This window comes from Chrysochloris asiatica, unplaced genomic scaffold (genome assembly GCF_000296735.1).
Source record: "Chrysochloris asiatica unplaced genomic scaffold, ChrAsi1.0 scaffold00207, whole genome shotgun sequence".
Lineage (NCBI taxonomy): Eukaryota > Metazoa > Chordata > Mammalia > Afrosoricida > Chrysochloridae > Chrysochloris > Chrysochloris asiatica.
Window position 1 is genome coordinate 4678440 of NW_006408725.1, and position 26120 is coordinate 4704559.

The 26120-nt window shown below is 42.3% G+C and overlaps 1 protein-coding gene across 2 annotated transcripts in view; it reads left to right on the forward strand.

Annotated features, from left to right (window-relative positions):
- Window positions 1–3607: 3607 nt before the first annotated feature.
- PRRX1 (paired related homeobox 1) overlaps window positions 3608–26120 on the forward strand; it is an 88355-nt gene continuing 65842 nt past the window's right edge. Inside the window, exon 1 of one of the 2 annotated variants that reach the window (XM_006872638.1) lies at window positions 3608–3889. In XM_006872638.1, coding sequence (XP_006872700.1) covers window positions 3649–3889 — 241 coding nt within the window. In that variant the 5' untranslated portion in view covers window positions 3608–3648. The remainder of the gene's footprint in view (window positions 3890–26120) is intronic. The other variant, XM_006872639.1, reaches the window with a different exon arrangement.

Below are 26120 nucleotides of genomic sequence, written 5' to 3' on the forward strand. Positions count from 1 at the left end.
TAGCACGTGTGCAGTATGCTCAGTATGTTTGTTAAAACTCTACGTATCTTAGTTGGTATTAGTATGATTGTTGTTGTTAAGTGTCTTCGAGTGGATTCCAAGTCATAGTTAACTCTGTATAGGGTTTCTGGTTCGAAACTACCAGCTGTTCCGTGGGAGAAAGATGAGACTGACTGCTTCCGTAAAGATTTACAGTCTCGGAAACCCTGTGCAGGGTCGCTATGAGTCGGAACGACTCCACGACACACTTAACAACAACCGGTGAATTTGAATCGCCCACCTTGCGGTTCAAATGGCCTTAACTATATGATTGGTTGATATTATTTATTAACCATGACAGGAATGACAAGTGGGTGATTTTAGGGAATCCCTCTCGGAAAAGCACTCAAAATACAAATGGAGACTTTGGACCATGTTTCCAGGCGTCTATCTCTGACCTCATTTCACTGTTGATACCTCTTAGTCACCAGCAGTGATGACGACACACCCGGGACAAGGCAACTTTCTCTAAAGGGCCGCCATCTCCCTCCTGCTGGCCAGAGGTCGCTGGGTCTTCAAGGGAAGCAGCATGCTTAGGAGATGCTAGGAACCCCTGACCCCTTTCTCAGACCTTTGTCTTGTTCGGTCGCTGTCAGGGACAAAAAGAAACACTATAACGCAGCTGTGTAAATGAGGGTGGAGAATAAGCGAGGAGGAGGAAGAGACGCAGGACTTTTTTAGTTCAGGCTCACGGACTGTGGGGACAAACCCAGCTGTGCCTAGCGTAGCGTGGGAGAGAACGGAAGAAACCTCCTCTCCTTAGGAGCGTCCTGCAGGCGCCACGGGGAAACATTTCTGTGCAATTTACAACGCGTTCACTAGAATCAGTTGCACTGGCACGTGCGGCGCTGGTCGCAGCAGCTGCTTTGGATATCTTCACTTAAGTCTCCCCCTCCTGCCAAACGCCCCACTCCGCGCGTCCGGGGTGCCCGCCCGCCCCCCACGCGCGTCTCTCTTGCCCGACCGCGCCTCTCTCTGGAGCCTAGACGCGAACAGATGTTTACTGCTTAGAGCCCCGGCCGCTGGGGAGAAGGAGTGACAGGCGCGCCGCAACGCGCGGCGCTGGCGGGGGTCTGGACTCCAGGGTGGGGGTGCTATCGGGTGAGGGGGGAGAGGGAGACCGAGGGGTGGAACGAGGAGGGGGGGAAGTGGGTACACTAATGATGAAAAAGTCTCCTCCATCCCGGCTCCTTAATTAAATGCATGGAAAGAACCGAGGCGAGCACATCTGGTTTCAATCTGTAGCCCTTTGATGGCATCAAATGTTCTTTTCCCAGATCAGGGCTGGAAGTTCTGGGCTAACTACGGTCCTTTGGAGCTCAGAAATCATTTACACACACTCGGACCCTTCTTTCTCTCCAGTCAAGCCTCTAGGCTACAGAAGAAAAAAAAAAAAAATTAGCAATCAAGGGAGCTAGGGTGTGTGTGTGTGTGTTTAAAGAACATAAAACGCCACAAATAAGCACTTAATATTTTACTTACTCGTCATATAGTAACTCATTTCTAATGAGACTATTAAAGTTGTTACCAAATTCCAACAGGTCATGAAAATATCGCTCAGCACCTCTCTGCCCTCTGTCAAGTTAGGGCTCAGCAGAACAGACGGCAGAGCATTATCTGTCGATTTAGATGGGGCTTCTCTGCGCCCCCTCCCTTCTCATCTCCATCCCCTGCACCTCTTCTAGACCCTGAACCACGCTGAGCCTAGCCCCACCGCTAGCTCTCTGCGTGCCCTTGCCTAATCCGCATCTGGGCAATGGAGACCCTTTCTGATTAGCTCATGGATTGGGGAAGCGACCTTGGCCACACCAAAGAGGTTACAAAATTGGTTAGTGAGTGTGTGTTTGTTGAGGGGGGGTGGTGGAAGTGAGAACGATTATGACTTTCTCATAGAGTCCTTCCTCTGACTAAATAAATATGTGAATTTCCTATTGCTGAGGCGGGGAGATTCCTTTTGGCGGTAAAACTTTGAATCCGCTCCGTGCCTCCTGGATCTTTCGGAACTTGCCTTTAGTCTTCCGGAGAAGCGTGGGAGAGTCTCCCGTTATTATTATTTTATTACTTTAATAGGCTGTCTCTACAGAGCCGAATGTAGCTTTCATACGCTTGCTTACTCTTTCGCTCCTTCTCAGCTCCCCTCCCCCCCCCAAGAAAGTTTTAGAAAGCAGGAAACGCTACAAAAAAAAAAAAAAAAAAAAAGGCAGAGAAGAAAATTTGATTGCAATAGTTGTGGATTTTTTCCAACAAGTTTCCCCGCAGCTGTTATCAAAACATGCAAATGAGATTTTCTAACAGAATCTTAAACAAATCTGGAGGAGTTAATGCCGAAGCAAAATAATCAGTCCGTTTGAAGTGACTGTGGGTTTCAGTTTGTCTTTTCTCCCCAAGATACTATTGCAGGGGAATGATAATTAGACCTTTACTTAAAAAAACCAAAGGGACTCTCTAGCTCTCCTCCCTTCCTCTGCTCTCCCTCCTCCCTCTTTCGCTGTCTCGCTCCCTCCCTCTCCCTTTCTCTCTTGCTCAGATGTTGGCAAAGGGGTTTTTCTTAATCAGACTGTTTTTTTGGTCCGAGGGAAAGGAGGAAGGAGATTGTGATGGAGAAAGGGGGTCTGTAAAACGTCAGGCACTGCACAAAGGCTTTGCCACGTAATTACAGGCTCCTATTAAGTCGAGATCTGCCCTCCCAGGGGTCTCCAATTTTCTTGTATTCCCTACAAAGCCTCCTCTGCATGCCAGTTTGTGCCTTTTGAAGTGCCAGAGAGCTTCTTGATCCAACTGAGAAGGAAAAAGAAGTTCAGCAAGAAGAGGGGGAGAGAGCGAAGGGAAAGGGGGAAACCCACCACCACCCTCCTTCGGACTCTTGAAGCCCTTTTTTTTTTTTTTTTTTTTTTTACTCCTTACGAAAAGTAAAGTGAGAATCCTGCTCTCCAATACATCTGCAAGACATCACCCTCTCCTCCTGAAACCTTAGTCACTCCTGAGAATCCACAGGAGTACAGAAAGGGGGGAACACGTTTTCTTGAAGATGTTTTAAAGCTGGAACAAGCCTTCTTCTGTTGGTGCTTGAACTCTTGCCTGGGAATAACTTTTTTAACCTTTTGAAAAAAACCCACTTTGATTCTTCTCTCCCACCCCTTCTTCTGTCTTCTTCTGTTTGCCTAACTCCCCCGCCCTGCTGGCCTCCCCTTTCCTCTCTCCCCCTTATTATTATTTTTAGTGTGTGCGTGTGGACGATTTTGGAGAGTTGGAAAGATTTTTTTCTCCTGACTTGAACATAGGGTGACTTCTTAATTCTATTTTTTCAGTGTGGATTATCTCTTTGGGCCGCGCCGGACTTGGCCTCGGGAAAACAGATAGGTTGTTGGAGGCTGCCAGAACAGAGAGCTCTGCTGTTCAGAAGGGGGTCCGCACGCCCTCTTTTCCACTTTTTTTTTTTTTTGTCTTCCCCTCCTTCTTTCTCTCCCTCTGTCTATCTCTCTCCTTCGCTCTCCCTCTCCACTCCCCCCTCTCTCTACCCCATTCGGTTCCTCTCCCCCCTCGCGCCCACAGCGTTTGGTGTTGATTCGAGCGGGAAGAGGGGGGTGGGTGGGATCGGAGGGGGAGACCATGACCTCCAGCTACGGGCACGTTCTGGAGCGGCAGCCGGCGCTGGGCGGCCGCTTGGATAGTCCAGGCAACCTCGACACCCTGCAGGCGAAAAAGAACTTCTCCGTCAGTCACCTGCTAGACCTGGAGGAGGCCAGGGACATGGTGGCGGCGCAGGCGGACGAGAGCGTGGGCGAGGCGGGCAGGAGCCTGCTGGAGTCTCCAGGACTCACAAGCGGCAGCGACACCCCGCAGCAGGACAGTGAGTGAGCGGCGCATTCCCGCTGGGGTTTGGGGGCGGCAAGGGACTGAGGCCCGAGTACACGCCGGGGTCAGGAGGGAAAGTTCGGGAGGTAAGGAAAAAAGGTGATGGTTCCTGAAGGAAGGGCCGGCCGTCGGCTGCGAAAAGATCAGGGCTCGACTCCGCAAACGCAGGAGGGACGTTCGGAGGCTGGGGCATCACTCATCCGCCCTGAGATCAGGGTTATGTACTCTGATCACTGCTGACTTCTCTCACGCCGACAGAATTGACTTTCCGTCTCAGTTATTCGCGGCTGCGGGCTCTTGCAGCGCACTGGGCTATCGACTGGGCTGGAAAAATGGGTCTCCGAGAGGAACTCAAGCTCAGAGATCCTGCCCTGTTAGGGAAGACAGCGGGTTAAGGATGCTGAATCGGGTGTGAAGGTGGCGAGTGAGCCGACTGGGGCTCACCGTGGCGGCCCGTACAGTCACAGGGCTTCTGTTGCGCACCCGGCCTGGGCACAGAAGGTCAGGCGCGAGCGGCGAGCTGTAGCGGTCCGAGCTGCTCTGTGGCTTCTGCTGTTCCTTCACCAGAGATCCAGCAGAGTCTTGGCTGATGTGGGAATACTTGTACAAAGCAAAGGGAGTGTCCTTTAGGCGTGAAACCCGAGCTGCTCACCTTGATGAGCCCGCACCTTTGTAGGTGCGAAGTGGAAGCCCGGATTCCAAAGCATAAATTTAGAACTTTCTTTCTTGGCCCCTTAGACTTCCCAGCCTGTCCAAGCACATTCTTTATCTCTAATCTGAGTAGCAACCTAGGTTTTAAAAAGGACTCAAATTGTACCAATATGTCCCCAAGCCCGTTAATAGACTTGCCGCCTGGCTCGTTCCAGGTGACATAAGACAGTATAAGTACAGTTATTCTCTCCTCTCCCTGAGGTTGTAAGAGTCTGAACTTGTTCTGCAGTTCTAAAATGAGAATTGATTACTTTCTATGCCATCATTATTTGCGAATTGCTATTTTGTCTTCAAGTTTAGAACCCTTAGACTAGGGACCAGCAAAGGCATTCTGTTATTTTCAAAGCACAATGTCAACCTCAAAATTTCAATAAATATACATACAAAGCAATTTGAACGCAGAAACAGCTGAAAACAGGACCTCAGCAAAGTGGAGGGAGCTCCGGGGTCACGCTAAATAGCAGGCCCCAGTAGAACCCCACCCGGCTTCCTTGGTCCAGGCCTGGGCGCCTCTTCGGTGTTTTTAGCCAACAATGATGTGGTGTCGATCCATTCCAGCTACTCTCACCCACAGAGGACAGAGGACGACGAGTGCTGCCTGAGTGGGTTGGCCTGGCTTTCCCCTAGGAAAATTGGCCAACTCCAAGAATTGAAGACCTGGGGTCCGAATAACAGCTCCGCGCAGAGGCGGAGGTGTCGCGTTTAGAGTATTGGTGCCGGCGGGAGTTGCACACTCAAGCAGCTGTAAAATACTGTGCACTGCGAAATACTATGATTATTTTTAAATGTTTAACTAGGAAAAAAATTAAATATGAAAAGTAGAAAAATTAGTATTTTGACAATTCCCATGTGCCTAGCACCCAGCTTCACCAGTTCGGCACATTCTGTCCTTCTTATTTCCCATGGCTAATGGTGAATCCCAACAGTGATCACTCCTCAAAGAACTGGAGGCTGGAACCTGACAGAAAACAGGTCCTAAAGAAACTGCTGCATAGATTAGGGCAGGGCAGGAGAAACCAGTCAGAATTGTTTTGCCCAAACTGGTGGAGGGATAGGAAGAGCAGGCCCAATTTCCTAGGTCACACCAACCCGAGCGGCAGTGGGAGACAAATAGTGCAGGACTAAAGGATTGCGGACAACTCCTATCGTTTACCTCCCAGCGGATGCTATGAAAGGGGAGCGCAAACTTTGCTTTGGGCTCCTAGTGGACAAGGAGAGAGGCTGGACGCAGGGCGCTTGTAGGAGTGCTCCCGAGCATATGGCAGAGGCCTCCAGTGTTGGTTGGGAGACTCACTGAGGGTAGAGGGATGGTTCCTACAAGACCTCCAGGTTGCGCGGCATACCTGGCTTCCGCCAGAGCCAGCCAGGACACAAATCGGGGCCAAGGGAGGAGTTGGGGACTGTGGGTCTTGAGAGAAGGGGATGAGACTCTGTAAAACCGACACGTTTTTATACTGGCGCATAACTCATATTTAAAAGACTCGGGGGGGGGGGGGGGGGGGGGGGGGGGGAGAGGGCCCCGGAAGGCAACTGAGGATGGAAGTTCAGCCAGTGAGAAAATGAGCTGTGGAAGCCAGGTCAACAGTCAGCTTCAGGAGAAGGTCAGAGACAGCAAGCAGATCCAGGTGATGGGTATGAAGTAACCAGCCTCTTGAGACTGGCAAAGTCCCCTAGAAAACACATTCAGCCTTTGCTTCCTGTGTGAGATGGTCATGGTGGTGGTGGCTATGTGCCGTGGAGTCGGTTCCAACTCATAGCAACCCTGTACAGGGTTTCCGAGGCTATACATCTTTACAGGAGCAGAAAGCCTCATCTTTCTCCCACCCAACAGCTGGTAGTTTTGAACTGTTGACCTTGCGGCTCACAGCCTGATTCATAACTACTAGTCTTCTGATAATTTGTTGCTTTTAGACTCTAGCAGTGTTCTCCCAACCTCCTTCCCTTCCTCCAGAGATCAGAACAGAAGGGTCTGCTGATAAGTCCATCTCAGCAGCAAGAGTCCTTACTTATGGGTCCCAAACCAGGAGTTGTCAGTACTAGGAAGTTAGGATCATAGAGCCTCTAGCTTATTGTGGTTGGTGAGGTTGCAGATGGTGAATTCGACAAAGTGGGGAGTCTCAATCTATGGCCATGAGAGGGCTAGAACACCAGCTTCTACCTGCAGTGAGTGGGCAGAGAGGGGTGGAACCAAGACTCAGAGGTTCCTGGCAGTCGGCTTGGACTCTACCCCAGAATGGTGAAAGATGGAGAATAGTTAAAAGAGGACTTTTATTCTGCCACGTATTTAAGAATATTTTAAATCCTTGTCCTTCCTAATTTTCCTTTTTGGCTGAAATTGATTAAACAGACTCCACTTACACTCACTATTAGATTTTAATTTTGCAGATTTAAAAATTATGGCCTGGGCCTAGTTTAGCAAATTGCTTATTCCCTTGGTTGATATTCACTCCTATTTTTTTCTATATAGAATGATTTTATTTTCCCCTTTCCTGATTCTCCTAGCTCAGTTTAATTCTCAAACTTTTGGGTTCAAATAGCTTTTAAGTTTTTAAAAAAACAAAACAGACGGTTCTTCAACCCAATTAGCCAATATTATTATTGGCTAAGGGGTGGGTGGTGGAGTTGGGGTAATCAGGGAAAGGAAAGAGGAACAGATCATAAAACATAGGCAGACCAACTCTTAAGAGCACCCGGAGTTCTGCTGTCATTTCATCATCTGAATTTCTGCAAACTCTACCAAAAGAGAGAGAGAGAGAGAGAGAGAGAAAAGTTTCTGCCTTCCACGTTCCCAACTTCTAAATTAGTGAAACCAGATTGTCCTAATAAGACCTTTTGTTGGAAACACATGTAGTCATAAAAAGGTAGACGGAAAGTCAATTAGACACGCGTGCACACACGCACACACTCACAAACCCGTGCTAAGTGTACCCGGCTCAGCTGGACCCCGGCCCCAGCGGGATGAAAATTCAGAACAGTGGCAAGGGAAATTGATTTGTCACAAAGAGAGAGGTAAACGTGGCAAGAAGGAATCCTCTGCCTAAACTGCCTGCCACACTACGAGTAGCCTATCTTCTAAAAGTCCTCTTTGCCAGAGAAACGCATAAGGAAGCCAGAAATTCTTTAGGGTGCTCCCTAGTTGGAATTCGTATCAGAATAATATATATATATATATATATATATATAAACAAACTTCTACCATGGAGTTCCATTTCCACTCATAGTTACTATGTTGTTGTAAAGTGCCATCGAACCGGTTCCGACTTATAGCAACGCTGTATAGGGTTTCTGAGGAGTGACTGGTGGGTTGGAATCACCAACCTTTCTGCTCTGACTTTGCAGTCCAGCGCATTATTCTATACAGAGTAAAACTGCCTATAGGATTTCCAAAACTGCAATCTTTATGGAAGCAGCATGCCAGATCTTTCCTTCCAGGAATGGCTGGTGGATTCCAATTGACAACCTTTCCGTTAGCAACAGAGCACTATGCCCCCAGGTCTCCTACCAGAATAATAATAGTTCCTTAAAAGTCTCCTTTCCACTAAAGATGGTGCCAGAAATTTTCATCTGTCACACTACCCTGGGATCTTTGGAGCTCATGCTGGCTGGCACCCCTGAATTTGGACACCAATTATTTCTATTTAAGGGCAAAGTCAAAATTCCAGGGCAACCTGGACATTATTCTCTGTAGAGAGGGCAGTGAAATCCAGGACCAAGGGTGTTCTGAGTCCCTAAGGCCAAATGTCAAGGCCAAAGCGGCTATGAATCCTGTTTGTTTTACATGCAGCGGAAGGAGGCTGGGTAGTCTTCTAATATTTTGGAGAAATTAATAGTCCATTGACTCCTGGTCATGTTTGAGGCAAAGGACGGCTTCAAGTTTGAGATATCATGGAATTAGTTGGGCCTGTGAAGTCCGAGGTTCCAGACTGCCAATCTGTGAGTCCCTGTCCCCACTGCTCATTTTGCGACTGAGATCCTAGTGCGTTTGGCTCTGTGACCCATCTATGGCCGCGCTTGAGTCAGATGGCCAGGAATTTCTTTGTCTTCTCAGGGGCGTCATTTAAGATTTTATAACACCAGTGAATAAATTTTCATCCCTCAAACCAACAAGATGTCAACCTTCCCCTAAGAACAGAGCCCAGCAACTTCAGCTGAGATGCCTTCCTACTCAACTTCCAGATCCGTTTGAATGGAAGCTTCGACTAACTTTCTCCCGCTAGCAGGCAAATCCGGGACCTTTTTATTCCCCACTAAAAGCCAGCTGTAACTTTTCATCTACGAACAACCATAGATTAGTTTGATTTTTAAAAGGTGCGTTTCGTTCTCAATTGCTCTCCTTTGTTTGCGCTCTTCCTCCACTGGCTGGGCACACCCTCGAAGAGCACCCAAAGCTCTTGGAGAATCCGATCGCTTCGTGGAGAAGCCCGGCCTGCGGTCCAGCGATGCTGTAAATGTCTTCGCGGACTCTGAGCATCGGGCAACTCCCTTGTGCGTTGTGCTCCTGGAGGTGCCCACTTTCAACCGCTGTAGGAATACGAATTTATTTTATACCCTTTAAGAAAGATAGGTGTAGCGTAAGTCCAAGGAGCTATAGCTTCAAAAAATTAGGAGAGTGTTTGTAGAGAAGTTTGTGTTTTGCTTAATTTTTGCAGGGATTGGAAAACTTCGGGAAGAGTCTTCGAATTTCCAAATAAGAAGACGTTAAGAATAGGGTCACAGCATCTGAGGAGTCATTTGTGAATTTAATCAACATTTGTAAATTTGTTCTTCCAAGAATTCCTTGGAGCGAGATATTAGACGTTTATCTGGATGAGGGGCAACTCCTTGTGGCCACTTCGTGTCCAAACATTTACAAAACTACCTGTGAGTGCGCAGCATTGTAAGCCGGCTGGGCGCTCGCTGTCAAACTGTGTTCTAATTTGCTTAGGGACCTAGTGCCTAAACTTGCATCACTATAATGTTCTTAAACCCCTTTCTCAACAACTTTTTTTGAAAATGCATATGTTAGCATTGTTAGGTAGCAACAAGTATTTAGATTCTTGTAAACTCGAACTGCTTGGTGAACAGGCTAACAACAATTAAAAACCAACAATTTGAGAAAAGTAATAACTTTAACAAATTGCCACAACCCCATTTCTTTGAATTGTTTCTTATTAAATCAGTAAACGCGGCGATAGGTTATGGAGAAAATTGAGCAGGGACAGCAGGTCGTGGGTGTTTCCGGGTCAGCGGACTTGTTTTGCACGTGTGGACGTTCTGGAGTAAGAAGTCTACACTGTGGTTTGGATATTTGTAGATTGTTGGTGTTATTTATCTAATTTAGTGCGGTAGACTGAATTAATCAAATAAAAAAAACCCCCAAAACGAAAACATTTTCACTTGCCCTGGAACCACCATTCTTGGGGGGGAAATGCTGGGGAAGCCTGTTACAAGGTGATGGCCATTTTAGAGTTGGGGAGAGGGAGGCAGAAACGGTGGAGGTAGATAAACGAAATTTTAGAAACGAAAATTAAGATAACATGTCAGAACAAATCAATTATGCAAAGAAGTGATTTCTCAAAGGAGTTTTTAGACCAATGGACTCACAAAGATTCTGCTGGCTTCATAGCTTTCACATAGAAGAATACTACCTGAGTATGGACCAGAATACTCTCCTTTAATACATAGGCCAGGCCTTTTCTTCATGTCATAATGAGGGAACTTAATCCCAAGAATTTAAGGCCATGTGTGTGTGTGTGTGTGTGTGTGTGTGTGTATGTACATTGTTATTGTTAAGTGCTGATGAGTTGGTTTTGACTCTTAGTGACCTTACATATTGTTGTTATGTACCTGACTCATAGGGACCCTGTATAGGGCTTCATAGAGCGGCTGATGGGTTTGAACTGCTGACCTTGCAGTTAGTGCTTAGCAGTCTTGTGCTTACCCTACAACACCACACCAGGGTTCTGTATATTTATGTATGTATGTTATATATATATGTGCGTATGATGTGTGTGGGTGTGTGCTATTGTGGTGGTAGTGGTAGTTGTGTGCTGTTGAGTGGGTTCTAACCCATAGTAACCCTATAGAGGGTTTCCGAGGCTGTAAATCTCTAAGGGAGCACAAAACCTCATCTTTCTTCTATGAGTGACTGGTGGATTTGAATTTCTGACCTTGTGGTTAGCAGCCCAACTGGTAATCCACTATGCTACCAGGGCTTCTATGTGGTATATGATTGATTGATTCCCTATGTTCAGTTCTAAATGAGGAATAAATACATTTGAAAAATGGAAAGTATTTGAAAAATGTTTATTAATTTGAATCCCCAAGGTAGAGTTAGGAGAAAGGGTAAGGATGATCCTCTGGGTCCTATTTTGTCTGCTTTCATACGTTTTTTTGGTAGCCATTGGAAATTTTCTTAACCCGTGAGGAAAGACTATTAAGGCTGAACATCCGACTGTCTGAATCTAAGTTTTGGAGGGTGTGTGGGTTTCAGGTGGGAAAGAGTGAAGAGGAATTAATTCAGTGAAGAGTTTTAACTTCTCAATGTTTGCGGGGCAAAGATGCAAACACCCCTACCCCCATCCCTGTCCTTTACACCTAGCTGTAAGGATGCTTGGGTCCTGCCTGCCCTCCGCCAGGCGAAAGTGCCCATGAAAGCCCATCAGATGCACTATTTCTGAACTTCTCCCACAGGAAGTAGGCAATCTCCTGCCAGTAAGGGGCGGGGATCCATCCTGCCCTTAGAACCTTGAGTACTACAGTAGGAGAGATAGTCTGAAAGACCCTCCCCACACGCCCCAACAAAAGATAAAAATACCAATAGTTTGAATACACTTCAGGTACTGCACGTATGTTTGCTACCCATGTGCGTTGTAGTTTAACAAATACGGTGGTTAAAGTGCTGCCCTCCACTTCTTCTATGTTTCCTGTGAAGTGAGGAGGCAGGAGCCATTGAGTAGGACCTGACAACCCTGGGGGATGTTATGCTGGACTCCTGAGCTGCATGAGGAAGGAGGCAGTCTGTCCCTATAGAGGTGGGTTCAACTTTCAGGAACTTTGTATTTAATGAAAGAGAGGACTATTGTGATATGCTACAAAGCTGCCACAAAACCCTTCATACTACCTGGAGTTCTCAGATGATACAGAAAACCAGCCACTCTAGAGTTTGGCCCTCAGATTAGGGTAACCCTTTTTCTCGAAAAGAAAGGTCAGCAACTGCCCCAAGTCTGGTATGTGCCTGCAATTTGGACATCTAAAGCCATTCCCAACCCCTAAATTGGATTCCTGGCCTCCACTGATTCTCCCTTTATAGACAGGGGTTTGAAGAGACACATAAAGGAGGATGTATTCTTAACCCCTGCCCCCCAACTCTGTAAATCTTCAAATTTTCTGCGTCACTCCTTACCACGCCCTGACATTGGAGGTTAACAAGGCAAGGCAACACTGGGAACAACAAACTGGCAGAATGAATGGTTTGTCTTAGCATAAAGCCAGTTGCTATGGCGTCAAGCTCTGACTCTTGGCAACCACATGTATATCAGAGTAGAACTGTGCTCCATTGGGTTTTCAATGCCTCATTTTTCAAAAATTAGATTTTCAGGCCTTTCTTTTAGGTACCTCTGGGTGGACTTGAACCTCCAACATTTTGGTTAGCAGACAAGAATACTAACCATTTGTACCTACCAGGGATCCCCTTCTTACTTACCCACTGTAGTTTAGTTGGTTCTCTCTCAATGTGCCCATAAGAGTAGAACTGTTCCCTATAGTTTTCAAGACTGTAACGTTTTAGGGAAGCAAATGACCTCATCTTTCTCCTATGGAGGGGCTGGTGGGCTGATACCATTGACTTTTCTGTTGGCAGTCCAATGCTTAACCTACTGTCTTACCAGGGCCTTTCTTCTTAATTTGTTAAGTGCCGTCCAATCTATTCCAATTCATAGTGACACTGTATAGGATTTCTGAGAAGCTACTGGTGGGCTTGAATTGCCGACCTTGGGGTTAGCAGCCTAGTGCTTACCCTACAGTGCCACACCAGGACACTATCGTCTTAACACACTGCTGTTGTTAAAGTGTTATCAAGTCTGCTCCCACTCATAGTGAGTGACCCTATGCTATGATAGCATTTCCGTGGAGTGGATGGTGAGTTTGAACCACTGACTATGTGGTTCAAACCAACCTTGTAGTCCAATGCTTATCTTATGCCATACCAGGGTGGTAGTTAATACATATCTTCAAAGAGAATCTGAGCTCGGATGACCACTGGAAACAGAAGCAAGGGGCCAGAACTGTAAGGGAAATTGCTTTCCCACAAATGTTTTTCTGAGAGTAAGAACATCCACCCCGTTCACTTAATTTCTCATCATCAGTCATGTCATTATATTTTAAAGGACCTCACAGTGCTGGAAGGTAGTGTAGTTATAAATAAGCATAAAAATAGACGGGTGTTCTTCCAGTATTCTAAATGTATGTGGGGAGGCCAAAACTTTTCAAAGAGGATTCAGATATACAACTGAAAGGCCAAGGGGCCCAACTCAATCAAAAATTGAGCCAAGATATGCTACATTCAATCAGCTTGACTATGGGCAAAGTGTAAGGCCTAGCCAGCATTTTAGATACCTACAAAAAAACACATTTCCTAAGATTTCCATTGTATATATTTGCATAAATTCAGTGCTAGTTTTCAGAGGGATCTGTGGAATTGGGTCGACCTGGTGGAACATGGGTGATCAGTATTTCTATTTCTTGTCCTTGTGTACCATCTTTTTCTTCTTTGTACTTCCTCTGCCCCATCTAACTAGCCAAGATCTGTGCTCTGTAAAGATAACTGTGTCCTAGAAGTCACAGAGCTTCCCTAAATGCTGTTTTCAAGAATCCTTAGAAAAAGGTGGGCTGACTGTTGAACTCCATGATGTCAGATATACATATTTTCATATATTTTTTTCTCTCATTAAAACAAAACAACAACAATGAAAAACAACAACAATGTAATCAAGTGGATTCTGACCCATAGTGCCCCTAAAAGGTTTCTGAAACTGTCAGTCTTAAATGGGAGCAGACAGTCTATTTTCCTTCTGCAGAGCAGCTGATGAGTTTGAACTAACAATCTTTTGGCTAGCAGCCCAATGCCTAACCCATTCTTCTCCCACCTGAGCTCTTTGCTAATTCATTGGGACTTCAAAAAGTTCATGGAGAAATACCATTATTTTTCCAGTTCCATTTTCCCATGAACTTTTTAATGTCCAGTTATAATGGCTCATTTAAAGACTTTTTTTAATAGATTGGGGTTTGGGGAAATGGTTACCATCCTGTTTCTTTTTCAGGTTCCTCATACATTTATGAAGTTGTAAATTCTAGTGGAATTTGGTATTGAGTCAAAACCTTTACACCTGAGTATTAACATAGAGCCTCATTAATCTAATCTGGGAAGTGACATTAAACAAGCGTTACATTTTGTCTTTCTTTTCCATTTTCCACCAGTGCTACTTTCCTACATACTGGGCTGCACTGCAGCAGTCATACGTTACTGGGACAGCTGCTAAACTGTTGCCTGTGCTCAGTAAATGCTTAAGTGATAAAGTGAGTGCCCCATCTTTAGTAGATTTCCTTTCTAATCTAGTATAAATACGAGCCCTCCTCCCTTCCTTTTCACACTCTGTACACTTTGCCTAAGAGATTGCATCTAGGATCTTATCTAGGTCTATCATTTTAATAGCTCTCTATACACTAATGATTCCCAATTTATAGTTTCAAATCCTTATTTGGACTTGCAGATCCATATTTGCAACTACTTTTTTGACTTTCCATTTGATCTTCACTATCCATAAGGACAAAACATGGAAATCAGGAACTTCCCCCTCCTAGTCTGAGCTTTCTGTTGGGTATAATAGAGCCAATTTTTGACACATAGTGACCCTATGTAAAACAGCAGAATGCCTCATAGGGTTTTCTAGGCTATAACCTTTATGGGCGTAGACTGTCAATTTTTCTTTCAGTAGATGAATACTTAACCATTGTGCCACCAGAGCTCTTTTATCCTCTTCATGCTTTCTCTATTTACTTGCTTGGCAGCATCTGAGTGCAAAACCCATAGTTTTCAGGTGTATCTTTGACTCCTCCTTTCATCCCTCTGTCCAATCTATCAAGTTCCCAACAAATCTACTTTCTAAAATCACTTGACTCTATCCACTTCTTAAATCTCCATATCTCAGGTGTATTGCAGTACCAGTCACGTGAGTCTTTGCATTCATGCAGGTTTCCCTCTATGTGTAGGTGACAAGAGGGGATAAAACAGATTCCTCCAACATTACTTTTTTGAATGAATGGATGATATATATTAGTGTCTTCTACACATCCTCTGCTCAAGAAAAGCTCTCCTTTCCTTTAGAACTCACAACTGCTTTTTAGCCTTTTTTACATCCATACTAAATTAGTTATCCAGCTTTTTAAAATCTCATTTACTATGTATATTCAAATCCGTGCTCCAACAACCTGCCTGTTCTTATACACAGAGAGAGACAGAGAGAGAGAGAGAAAAAAAAGGGGAGAGAGAGAGGTTCAGATCCCAACCACTTTTCTCCTGTTCCCCAGGATGCTGGTTAGGTTCATATATTTCTCCAGGTGCTGGGCTTTCATTTGTTAATTGGTCTTCTTATCTTCAGTGTCCTTACTCCAGGCTTCTTTTTGAAAGCCTACCCTGGATAATTTTCAAGATTCTGCTCTCATTATACAACTTTCTCCTGTTACTTTACTCTAGACCAAACAAATCTCTTTATTCAGTGCTAATTCTAGAAATAAGCAGGGCCTCCACAAAGTACTGTTTATGTGTTTCCCAGGTATTTTATGGAGTCCTGGTGGGGTGCTGTGGGTTAATGCGCCAGACTGCAAAGCCATTTGAACTGCAAGGTCAGCGGTTCAAGCTCACCAGCTGCTCCTTGGACATCCTACACAGGGTTGCTATGGGTCGGAATTGACTTGACGGCACTTAACAACATCAAGCAGTTTATGTTTGTTAAGTCATTTAATTTTTTTTCTAGATTTTGTTTGCTTGCTAAGTGCCCTCAAAAGATTAGAAACTTTAAATTTTATTTGTTTATTTTTAGTATATTACAAAGCGCACAGCTGCATTTAGCAAATAAATGAAATAATTGTGTTTTTTCTTTTGCATATTGTTTCTGACTCTATTTGCAAGCATTTTTTTTTCATTATGAGTGATAGTAAAGTGCGATTTATACTCATTTATAAAATGTATTATTTTACCTAAAAAATTAAATGGCAATGTAAAAGCATCCATCTTTTATGCCAAGTTCTATTTTGGTGTGAAATTTTTGATACACTTTTAGGTTATATTGTATTGTTGGTGGTGTTGTTATGATGTGCCGTACAGTCGGTTCCGACTCATAGCGATCCTGCATAGGGTTTCCGAGGCTGTACATCTTTACAGGAGCAGAAAGCCTCATCTTTCTCCCATGTAACAGCTGGTAGTTTTGAACTGCTGACCCTGAGGTTGGCAGCCTGATTCGTAACCACTATGATTTCTTGTTTTTTGTTGTTTTTAATCAAGGAAGACTTTTTATTTTTATACCATTTCCAAAGATTGTGTTTCCCCCTCAGAAACACTTATCCCACTCACTCTCATCAGGAAAAGCAAACAATTAAACAAACAAACAACAAACAAAAGTTCCCCAAGGACTGTGAGCGTTGTAGTATCACAGTTGTTTTCAGGCATCTGCAGTTCCACCCCGTATGCTTCCAGCTGCAGAGTCTTTCAGAGTAAAAAGTTTCTCTTTCTTTTTTGCTTGTTCTAGCTGGGAACCTTCCCTAGACATGAGCACATGTCTCCTTTTTGAAATTGGAAAACCTGTATGAAGTACCTAATGGACTTTCCCAGACCACAATGAGAGAACTACTGCTCAAAAATGCATTTTGTAGGTGGTTTTGCATTGCAAGGAAGAGTTTATTAATTGAGTGAGGGCGAAAATTTTGTAGGGGACTGAAACTTTCCAAATACTGTGGAACCTTGTATTTCCTTTTATTAAATATTTTAAGATGAACATGTTTTTGTAATTTAAAAAAAATGAAATTTGTTTCTCTGTACAATGTAGAATGATGATCTGGTAGGACAAGTACATATTCTACACTAGGACATGGTGGTGCATTTTGACAAAGGGAAAGGCACTGGTAAAACTCAAAGGTAATGCATTAATCCAGATATGAAAGCTTACAGTATCCCAACCCATTATTATTGTAATTACAGAGAAAATTGATATTATTATTGTGAAGTATATTTAAAAATTATTACCAGACAAGTTGATATTACAACATTTGTCTGATATAATACATATAATCAAGTGTTTTATTTAGGGAAAGTGTTAACAAGTGATATAAAATCTTGTTGGAATAAAAATTTTGAAGTATGGATTCATATATCTTAATAATGAATCTTTCCCTTCATAAGGGGAAAGAGAGTAAAATCACCATTTTTGAAGAGTAAAAACCACTCCCGCTCAATAAAAGTTTCTGCAGTTCCCCACATTGCCTATATCTAAGGGAGGAAAGACAGAGAACCACCCAGAGAGCTCTTTGCCTACAACCAGATGTGCTGCTCAGCAGTTTTAATCATCAAGATTGGGGAAAGACCGCAGGAGGAATCCTCAACACATTTAAGAAATAAAATGTAATTTAGTTTCATTAATCACGAAACTAAAATCTGCAGTTTTGCTAGACATATTTCAAAGACTGAATCCCTTTTGACAAGAGAAACAGAAATTAATATCACTGCACGTTTTGGCTGTTACAATCTGTTCTCGCTGTCTCAGGGAAGAGGAGATTTTTCAGGATACGTTCATTTTTGCTCAGACTGTATGGGTTGCTATAGTTAAATTTTACTTTCTTTCTTTCTTTTTTTACTCCAACATACTTTTTTTTCTCAGGATGGTAGAATCTCTGTTTCCTTCACTGTTTTTAATTATTATTATTATTTTGTTTGGAGATTGAAGACTACCTCGGACAGTCAGGAAATTCAAACTGTGTCTAGGTAGGGCTTAGAAAACAATCATTTTAATGGACTTAGTGTACTCAAACTGATGGAGTGCTTAATTATTTTTCTTGATTACTTGAACAAATTGATGACATATTTTGTCATAAAGTGATAATCTTTCATTTAGCGTTAGGAGTTTCTGAGAGTTTTATGTTGGAATCAGTTTTCTGTGTTACATTATGATTCTATCATTTAGTTGCTGTTTGACTTTAGACAGAATTAAATTTGGGTCTCAATTGCTTCATTTGTAAAAGCTGCATATTAATAGCTACCACTATTAGTGGTATTCTGATTATTTGGAATAATGAAACAATGTAAGCGAAGTGCCCAGCTTCTGATCCTTCCCAATGAAGAAGGCACTGAAATGAACGCTTGCTCTTTTCCTATTTCCAACTTGCACATTTCTGAATTATTCAGACTTGGATATTTATTCAGTATGGTTTCCCAGTCAATGTTGGAAGCCATTTAATGCTACTGAAATTAGGACTAGTCCTATACTCCAAAAACTGCAGTCTTACAGCATTTCACCTATTCAATGACTCAACTTTTTTTTTTTTTTTTTTTTTTTAATCTATAGTTAGAAACTCATGCCTTAGGATTTTTTTAGTGCCACCCATAAGTCCACACCTTAAGTCTCTGGAAGAGCCAGGGGATTGCTCAGAAGTTTCTGACTACGGCCATTCCTTGTAGACCATCCTTTCTTTCTTTAGCACGTCACAGTAATATGAGTCTTTAAAAACCTTTAGATGACACCAGACTTTTATATTTCCACTTGCTTCAATTACCATCACACACTGAAGAAGACAAATCCTTCTCTCCCTATTTAACCACTGAGTTTCATGGCGAATATATTATATGAAGAAGCCAGGTTTTAAGACTTCTTACTTCAGATCTGACATAGCCAATAAGTTTCCATGAGACCAACCATGTTAAATTTTCTCTGTTGTATGATGTCTCTGTCTTACTCCTCTACTGAGATCTTGGCATGGTTCACTTAATTATTTGTACATGAATGAAATGCACTATGTTGTCTTTTAATTTTATTTTCCCATGAACTTTTGGAAGACCCCCCCTCATCCATAAAGTTATCATTCTTTTGCCACCTTAGATTTCCCAACCAGCTGAATAAGATAAAAATTCTGTCCTCAATTTGATATGTGCATGCTTTGATATGAATTGCTTTGAAATCTGATAAAACTTGAATGACATACAGACTGTATTTCTATATTATGAAGCATCCAGGGCTTTTAATATTTTTTGCCAAGTAATTAAAATTAAATCTCCCTGGCATTCTTAGATAACATGAATAAGTCAGTATGGCTAAGAGTTGTTATACATGTGGAGAATATGAGTCACCATATTCTGGGTGACGCACCTGGACAAGCTTTTTGCAAGACTGATGTGCTACTGACCTAAGGAAACAGAACTTCTGTGCCTTAAGCAAGACAAAAGTAGATCATCTTTGAATGTTAGCCAGAGATTAGAAGCATAGCTTGGTTGAGAAAATCAGTTCTGACATAGGGAACTGTGTGTGTGTGTGTGTGTGTGTTTGCTAAAAATGCTGTGTGGTTTTATAATATGGTATAGAGTCAGTCTCCAGTAGGGAGGTAGATGACTCTAGGTTACTGTTATCCTTTAGAGAGCACGGAGTCAGCCCATCTCATCAAGGAAAAGTTTCCCTTTGGATCTTTTTCTCCCATTTCTTTCTTCTCACATGTCTCCCATATTCATATCTAATGATTTAGAGAAAAGAAAAATAATAGACAATGATCGGATTCTTTCCCTAATGCGCTTACAATCACATCCTGTGTATATTACAGTGGGATGCTTGTAACCACATCAGAATGAACTCAAATTCAAAAAAATTCTGAATCTAGGACCTCACTCAGTTCTCAATGGCTCTCAAACATGTGCATTTTTAAATTTCCCAAGTGATTTTTTAGTATGCTGAAGTTTGGCCATGCTACTCTGGATTGCTTTCTTCCTCAGTAGTTAGGTATTGAATGATGTGTGTCCTCATGACAGTCATCATAACTTTGGATTCTTTAACTTCTCATGAATGTCAACCTTACCCCTAAACCAGGTATATACAGTTCTGAACACAAGGGCTGACTTTTTATACATCAGAGCACTCACCCTGGTACTTTTCATATTGTAGGTAGCTTGACAAACCATCACTGAATAAATGAATGAATGAACTAACAAATAAGGAGTAATAGAGAACATATTCATATATAAAATATACTGTCACAATTCTAAGCACCTATACAAAACAAAGAGACAGCGGTTTGAGACAATGACTAGAAAATGTAAACATCCTAAAATGAATCATTTAGATGATTGCTTTCCCAGCTCTCACTCTCTCTTTTAGGAGAAAAAACACATGTCAAAGCTGTGACAATCTATAACACACATACCGATATTTTTATTTACTTTAGCTGGAAGTATGAGTAGCTTTTAAGTGAAAGTATGCCACATTTAGGAGGCTTAGTATTTTGCACCTTCTTTTCGTACAATGTCTTTACTTTCAGATGGTTGCTAAAACATTTGCAGTCTTACTGGTGGTGGTGGTTAGGTGCAATGGAGTTGGTTCTGAGTCATAGTGACCCTGTATAGGGTTTCTGAGGCTTGTAAATCTTTACCAGAGCAGACGCCTCATCTTTCTTCCTCAGAACCACCAGTAGTTTCGAACTGCTGGCCATGAGATTAGCAGCCTGAGTCGTAACCACTACGCTACCAGAAAGAGCTCTTTACAGTCTTACTAGTGATATACAATTTTGCTTACAGGTCTGAAAAAGTCAAATTTTCAGTTACCCATTTTCAGAGATTGGCCTTTGGGAAGGTTGTCTCTGAGATTTCAACATTTCATTTCCAAGTTTACCTTGTTTAAATACAATGGTTCCAACTTACCAGCTGCTCCCTAGGAGTAAAGACTTGGCAACCTGCTGCTGTAAAGATTCTATCCTAGGACATACTATGGGGCAACCCTACTCTGTCATATAGGGCTGCTATGAGTTGGAATTGACTCAATAGCACACAACAACAGGTTTAGCACATACTAAAAGTTGTATCACAGATATCCTTTTTTAGGTGTGCTTCAAAACTCTTGTCCTATAGGATTTTCTACTAAGTATCAGAATTTTTTCATTTTTCCAATGAAGTATATGTAGTTCATAGATTGTTGTCCGAAGTATGGGTAAGAAATAAACTCCTGTGATAGATTATTTTGCTACTTAAAAAAGAAACTACGTTTAGAAAAGCATGTCTGGTAGGAGTTTTACAAAGTTTACTGGAAGAGAACAATAAAGGAAGATCCTCACAGAGATGGGAAGGGTCAACCATGGAGCAGAAAAGCTTCCCTGGAGCCATGTTTTCTCTGTAGCAGAGACCACTGCTGAATCACAGGCCTTTAAGCCCATCTGGGGATCCTTTGGTGACATGAGCTTTGCTCTAGCGGTTTGTGACATCACTGGATCCCCTTGGTGGAATTACAGCTTCATAATTCACAGTGAGCTGTTGTTTGTTTTATATTTAATCATTTGTGGAGTGCACTGGCAGCATACCCAGGGGAACTATGTGGTTAGGCTCCTGCAAATCTTGTTGTTGCATAATTAAATACGTCAGAAGTAATTTACCAAGTGTCACAACATTCCATATTTCAGGCCTTGCAGATGCTGTTCTTGGTTGTGACTGTCCTTAAAGTTATCCTGACTCACCTTCTCAGTGAGTTTGCCTTTTGAGAAACAGCTACCACACACAGCTGCACTTCCTGGTTTCAGTGAAGTTTTCTGAGCAGCAAGGCTAATGCTTCCATAGAAAATCTCCAATGTGACCCTGATTTCTGTAATGAAAGTGTAAAATGTGACTTTGAGCCTATAAACCTATGGGGATGCAAAATGTATCAATGAAAAAATAAAGAAGGTTCCTAGGAAAAGAAGGAGAAGTTGGGATTAGGCTCTGTCATTTCTTTGTGTTTCACTTCCTAGAGTCAGAAATTACCCTTTTGTTTTGTGTCTCTTAAAGTGGTAAAAGAAGGTAAGACATTATTACCCATCATGGATCAGGTACTGTTCTGGGTAAATAATGCTTAAAAAAATATTTTTCCAAAATAATTTTCAGTGGGAGATATTGTCACTCAATTTACCAATAGAGCTTTGAGATTCAGGCTTAGCAATTTTCCTACAGCCATAAGTTAGCAACAGAACTGGACCTTGTGTTGACCTCTCAGGTACAGCATGTTCCATTACCCTCTCACGTTTCCTCCAATGACTAGAAAATTGGAAAAGATGGTTGCATTTGAATTTGTGTGTGTGTGGTGACACTTTCTCATTGAAACATAAGAGTTCCTGTAACTCTTGTTGGGATTGCAAATGAAAAACGACAAACAATCCTTCAGAAATTATATCTCTGCAAAGAAAACCCATTGATAGTACTAGATACCTTGTTGACAGTTAAGAAACACAAATGAGCTCAGTGAATTTGAATGAAGAGCTGAGTTGGAAGTAAGTGTTAGAGAAGAAACCAGCATGAGTCAAAAAGTTTTCCTGAAGATGAGTGGATTTTGATCATGGCCCTTCCCAACAGTATGACCTTGAACATTCCACCTCGCCCTCTGATCTGTAATCCTGTGAAAGGAGAACACCGGTAATATCTTCTTGTTGAGGTTGTTGTTGTTAAGTGCTGTCGTCAAGTCGGTTCCGACCCATAGTGACCCTGTACAGGGTTTCCAAGGCTGTAAATCTTTATAGGAGCAGAAAGCCTCATCTTTCTCCCGTGGAGTGGCTGGTAGTTTCGAACTGCTGACCTTGTGGTTCGCAGCCCAGAGTCTACTGAAGATAAAATCAGGTATGGATTAATCTCCTGCACAGGTGGCACCAAGTTCCTAAATTGTGTCAGGTCTAATACTTAATTGGAAAGCTCTGAAGGAAAACAGGCAGGTCCAAAATTTCTGCTTTTATAGTTATGTTCTTTTCTGCTATGGTAATGATTCACTTTTTATAAAATTTAAGAATAGGATTTTATTAGAAAGATTCAGACAGTCATTTCTAATTTGGTTGTTCAGAACTAGAAATTTATTTGTCCAGATGCAATGCTATAAACAGTGACTAGTCTTCCCAGGCTCCCAGGCCAGTCTCCAAACAAATAGTACATTTGTGATGTAGAAGAACTGTAGCGATGATGGAAGTACCAGAGTGTTGAATCCTGGAAGGATGTGGTTATGAGGCACAATGGTGAAAGGAAAAGGGAAGGTTTTTTTCTCTCCCTCTTCATTTACTGGTATGGGAATGTTGTTGTTGTTAACTGCCTTCAAGTCAGTTCTGGCTCATAGGGACCCTGTACAGGGTTTCTGAGGAGTGGCTGGTAAATTTGAACCACTGACCTTGTGGTTCAAATTGACCTTGAGGTCGAGTGCTTATCCTATGGCACCACACCAGGACCTCAGGTATAGGAATAGTGCTAGGCAAAATTTTGAATTGGATGTGAAGTTATTCTTTGGGCAGCCATATCCAAAGTTTACCCCCAACCCCACCAATGTCTGAACTTGGCGCTTCTCCTGTACACATTCATACCATCATTTATAACATTGATATAGTACATTGTTTCTTAGAATATCTGGTACTGGTGGATTTGGTGACTTATTCACTCTGTTCATCCCTGTTCTCTTGCCCCATGTGAGGAAGATAAACACACAGGACAGTAACTAGATGGGAAAAAATGTTCTGAATTTTCATTGGTTGAGAAAACAGCCAATAACCATGAATACTACGTATCTCCAGATTCTGGGATGCACTGATAAAATGGAGTTGACAGCCTATGTTTAGGTCTGCTATGTTTGCAGAATAATCTCCCATTCCACTTTCATTCACTCACTAATTCTTTTGTATCTTCAACAAATACAAGTCAAAAAGTATTGCTGTTAGAGTTCATAAGTACATGGATTTATTCAAACCAATACATGTTTAAACATGTCTCTGTGATCAGTGAGTGACTGCATAAAAGTTCTCTCAATCATACTGTCTCCTTAGGGTGTCTTTAAAAAAAAAGTCGAATCAAAACAATGACTTTTGAGGGGATCTTCTGGGCCAATTCAATTTAAGGCAGAGATGTCAGCTACGAATGTTATGGCAGCTACATTTTAGGATTCCCAAGGGGTAATCTTGATAGATTTTTATTTTGAAGGGCACAAGAGGATTATGAGGATTTATTATGAGGAAGTCTTAAGAAAATGGAAAACAGCATTGGTGAGAAAAAGGTACAAAAAATTGCACTAAGGGATTTTTCTATTACAACAGGGAACCTGTTCATATTTCAAGGATATCAAGGACTGTCTTATAAGAATGTCATTGTGAAACCTTACTTCATCTACTCTACAACCCCAATCATCCCTTTCAGACATGCTTTTGTTTCCCAAACTCAAAGGACACTTTAAAGGAAATGATTAGAGTTCCTTGACGATACCAAAACTGCCATTTTGATGTGGCATAAATTGAAGAGTGCAGAATTCTTATGGAAAGGGTTAGAATGATGGAAACACCGCTTTCAGAAGGGTACAGACCTTAATGGTGGACATGTCAAGAAGCAATAGCTTCGTGTTTTGGCATCAATGTTTAATAAAGGTTTCTATGATTTTATAGTAATACTTTTTTTTGACTTAATTCTTGTATGCATTGAATAGCTGCTGTGTGCCAATCACTATTCTGGGTGTTTGGGATATAGCAGTGAATGCAAGGAACATTGTTTCATCTCCTGAGAAAGGGAAACAATTAACAAGTAAATAGTGTCAGAGAATAGTATAGATAGATAGAAATTGTTGAAATGGTGTCACTTTTGCTGTGTATATTTTCACCAAAAAAAAAATTAATTAATAATGGTGAATTGTGGTAACTTACATATATATATGTACATACACATATATGTGTATATGTATGTACATATATATATGTAAGTTATATATATATATAATCTCCTAATAAGTATATATATAAAACCTCCTAATAAGGAGCTCTGGTAGCGTAGTGGTTAAGAATCGGGCTGCGAACCTTAAGGTCAGTGGTTCGAAACTACCAGTTGCTCCGTGGGAGAAAGATGAGGCTTTCTATTCCCATAAAGATTTACACCCTCGGAAACCCTGTACAGGGTCGCTATGGGTCGGAACCGACTCGACAGCACTTAACAACAACAACAATAAGTATATATATATATATATATATATATATATATATATATAATCTAAGCAGGGATATGAATGAAAAGGTGCTACATGGGGAACAGCAAGTATAAAGCCCCTTGTTGTTGTGTGCCATCGAGTCGGTTCCGACCCATAGCGACCCTGTATAGGGTTTCCGAGGCTTTATGGGAGTAGAAAGCCTCATCTTTCTCCCGCGGAGCAGCTGGTAGTTTCGAACCGCTGATCTTAAGGTTCGCAGCCCAATTCGTAACCACTATGCTACCAGAGCCCCTAGGAACAGAAAAAATGTCAGCATGACTGAAAGATAGCAAGTGATGGGAGTTTGGTAGCAGATGAATTCAGAAAACTGCATCAGCTGGGCTAGTAGGGGCCTTATAGACCACAGTGAGCTTATCTTCTACATGTGACGGTAATGCGAAGCCATTGGAGAAGTTTAAACTGAAGAGTGTCCTAATCTACTTATGTATTATACAGAAAAATGGGATCCCTGGATGGTGCAAATAATTATAATGCATTTACTTGGCTGCTACCTACAAGGCTGCAAGTTCAAATCCACCTATTCATGAGAAAAACCTGATAATCTTCTTCCCAAAAGTCTGCCATTGGAAACCCTATGGAATGCAGTTCTTTTCTGACACACATGGGGTCACCGAGAGTTGGAGTTGACTCCATGGGCAACTCCAAGAACAGTATAGGGATTTTCAAGGTGGGAGAAGCCATTAGGAGGTTATCTCAGAGGTCCACATGAGAGACGGTGGTGTTTTAAACAAGTTGGATGGACGAGGAACTGAACATGGAGGTTCATTCAGTGTGTGCTTATCAGAACAATGGCTCAGAACAGAGCCAGCTGAGTTTAGTAAATGAAAGAGTAAATGAAGGGACTTTGTCACTGAGGTTGTGTGTCTTGCCTGGAGGACTCACTGAGGGTGCTCACTTTTTTTAGCCTCATCTTTTCTCTGTTTCTATACCTGGGTTTGCTCTGAAACCCCAAGGCTTTTAAAAGTGGGCTCACTGGAAGAAGTTGGCAGAGGAGAGGGAGTGGTTCAGTACGAAATTGAAGCAATTTTTTTTTTTTAGTTTGTTATTTGAAAGTTAGAGTCTGTAATTCAGGTGCTGCCTATAATTTTGCTAGAAAGAAAGGGTTTTGTTTTATGTTCTGGAAAAGCAGGCTCTTTGTAATTTAGCAGAATATTAGAAGGTAGCACCAACTAAAGACCACAGTTCAGATATGTGAAGGCTTGTGTAACTAAAATGACTTAAATACTTATTTGTAATTCCTAGGTTTGATTCTGCCCCCTTAAACATGTACAC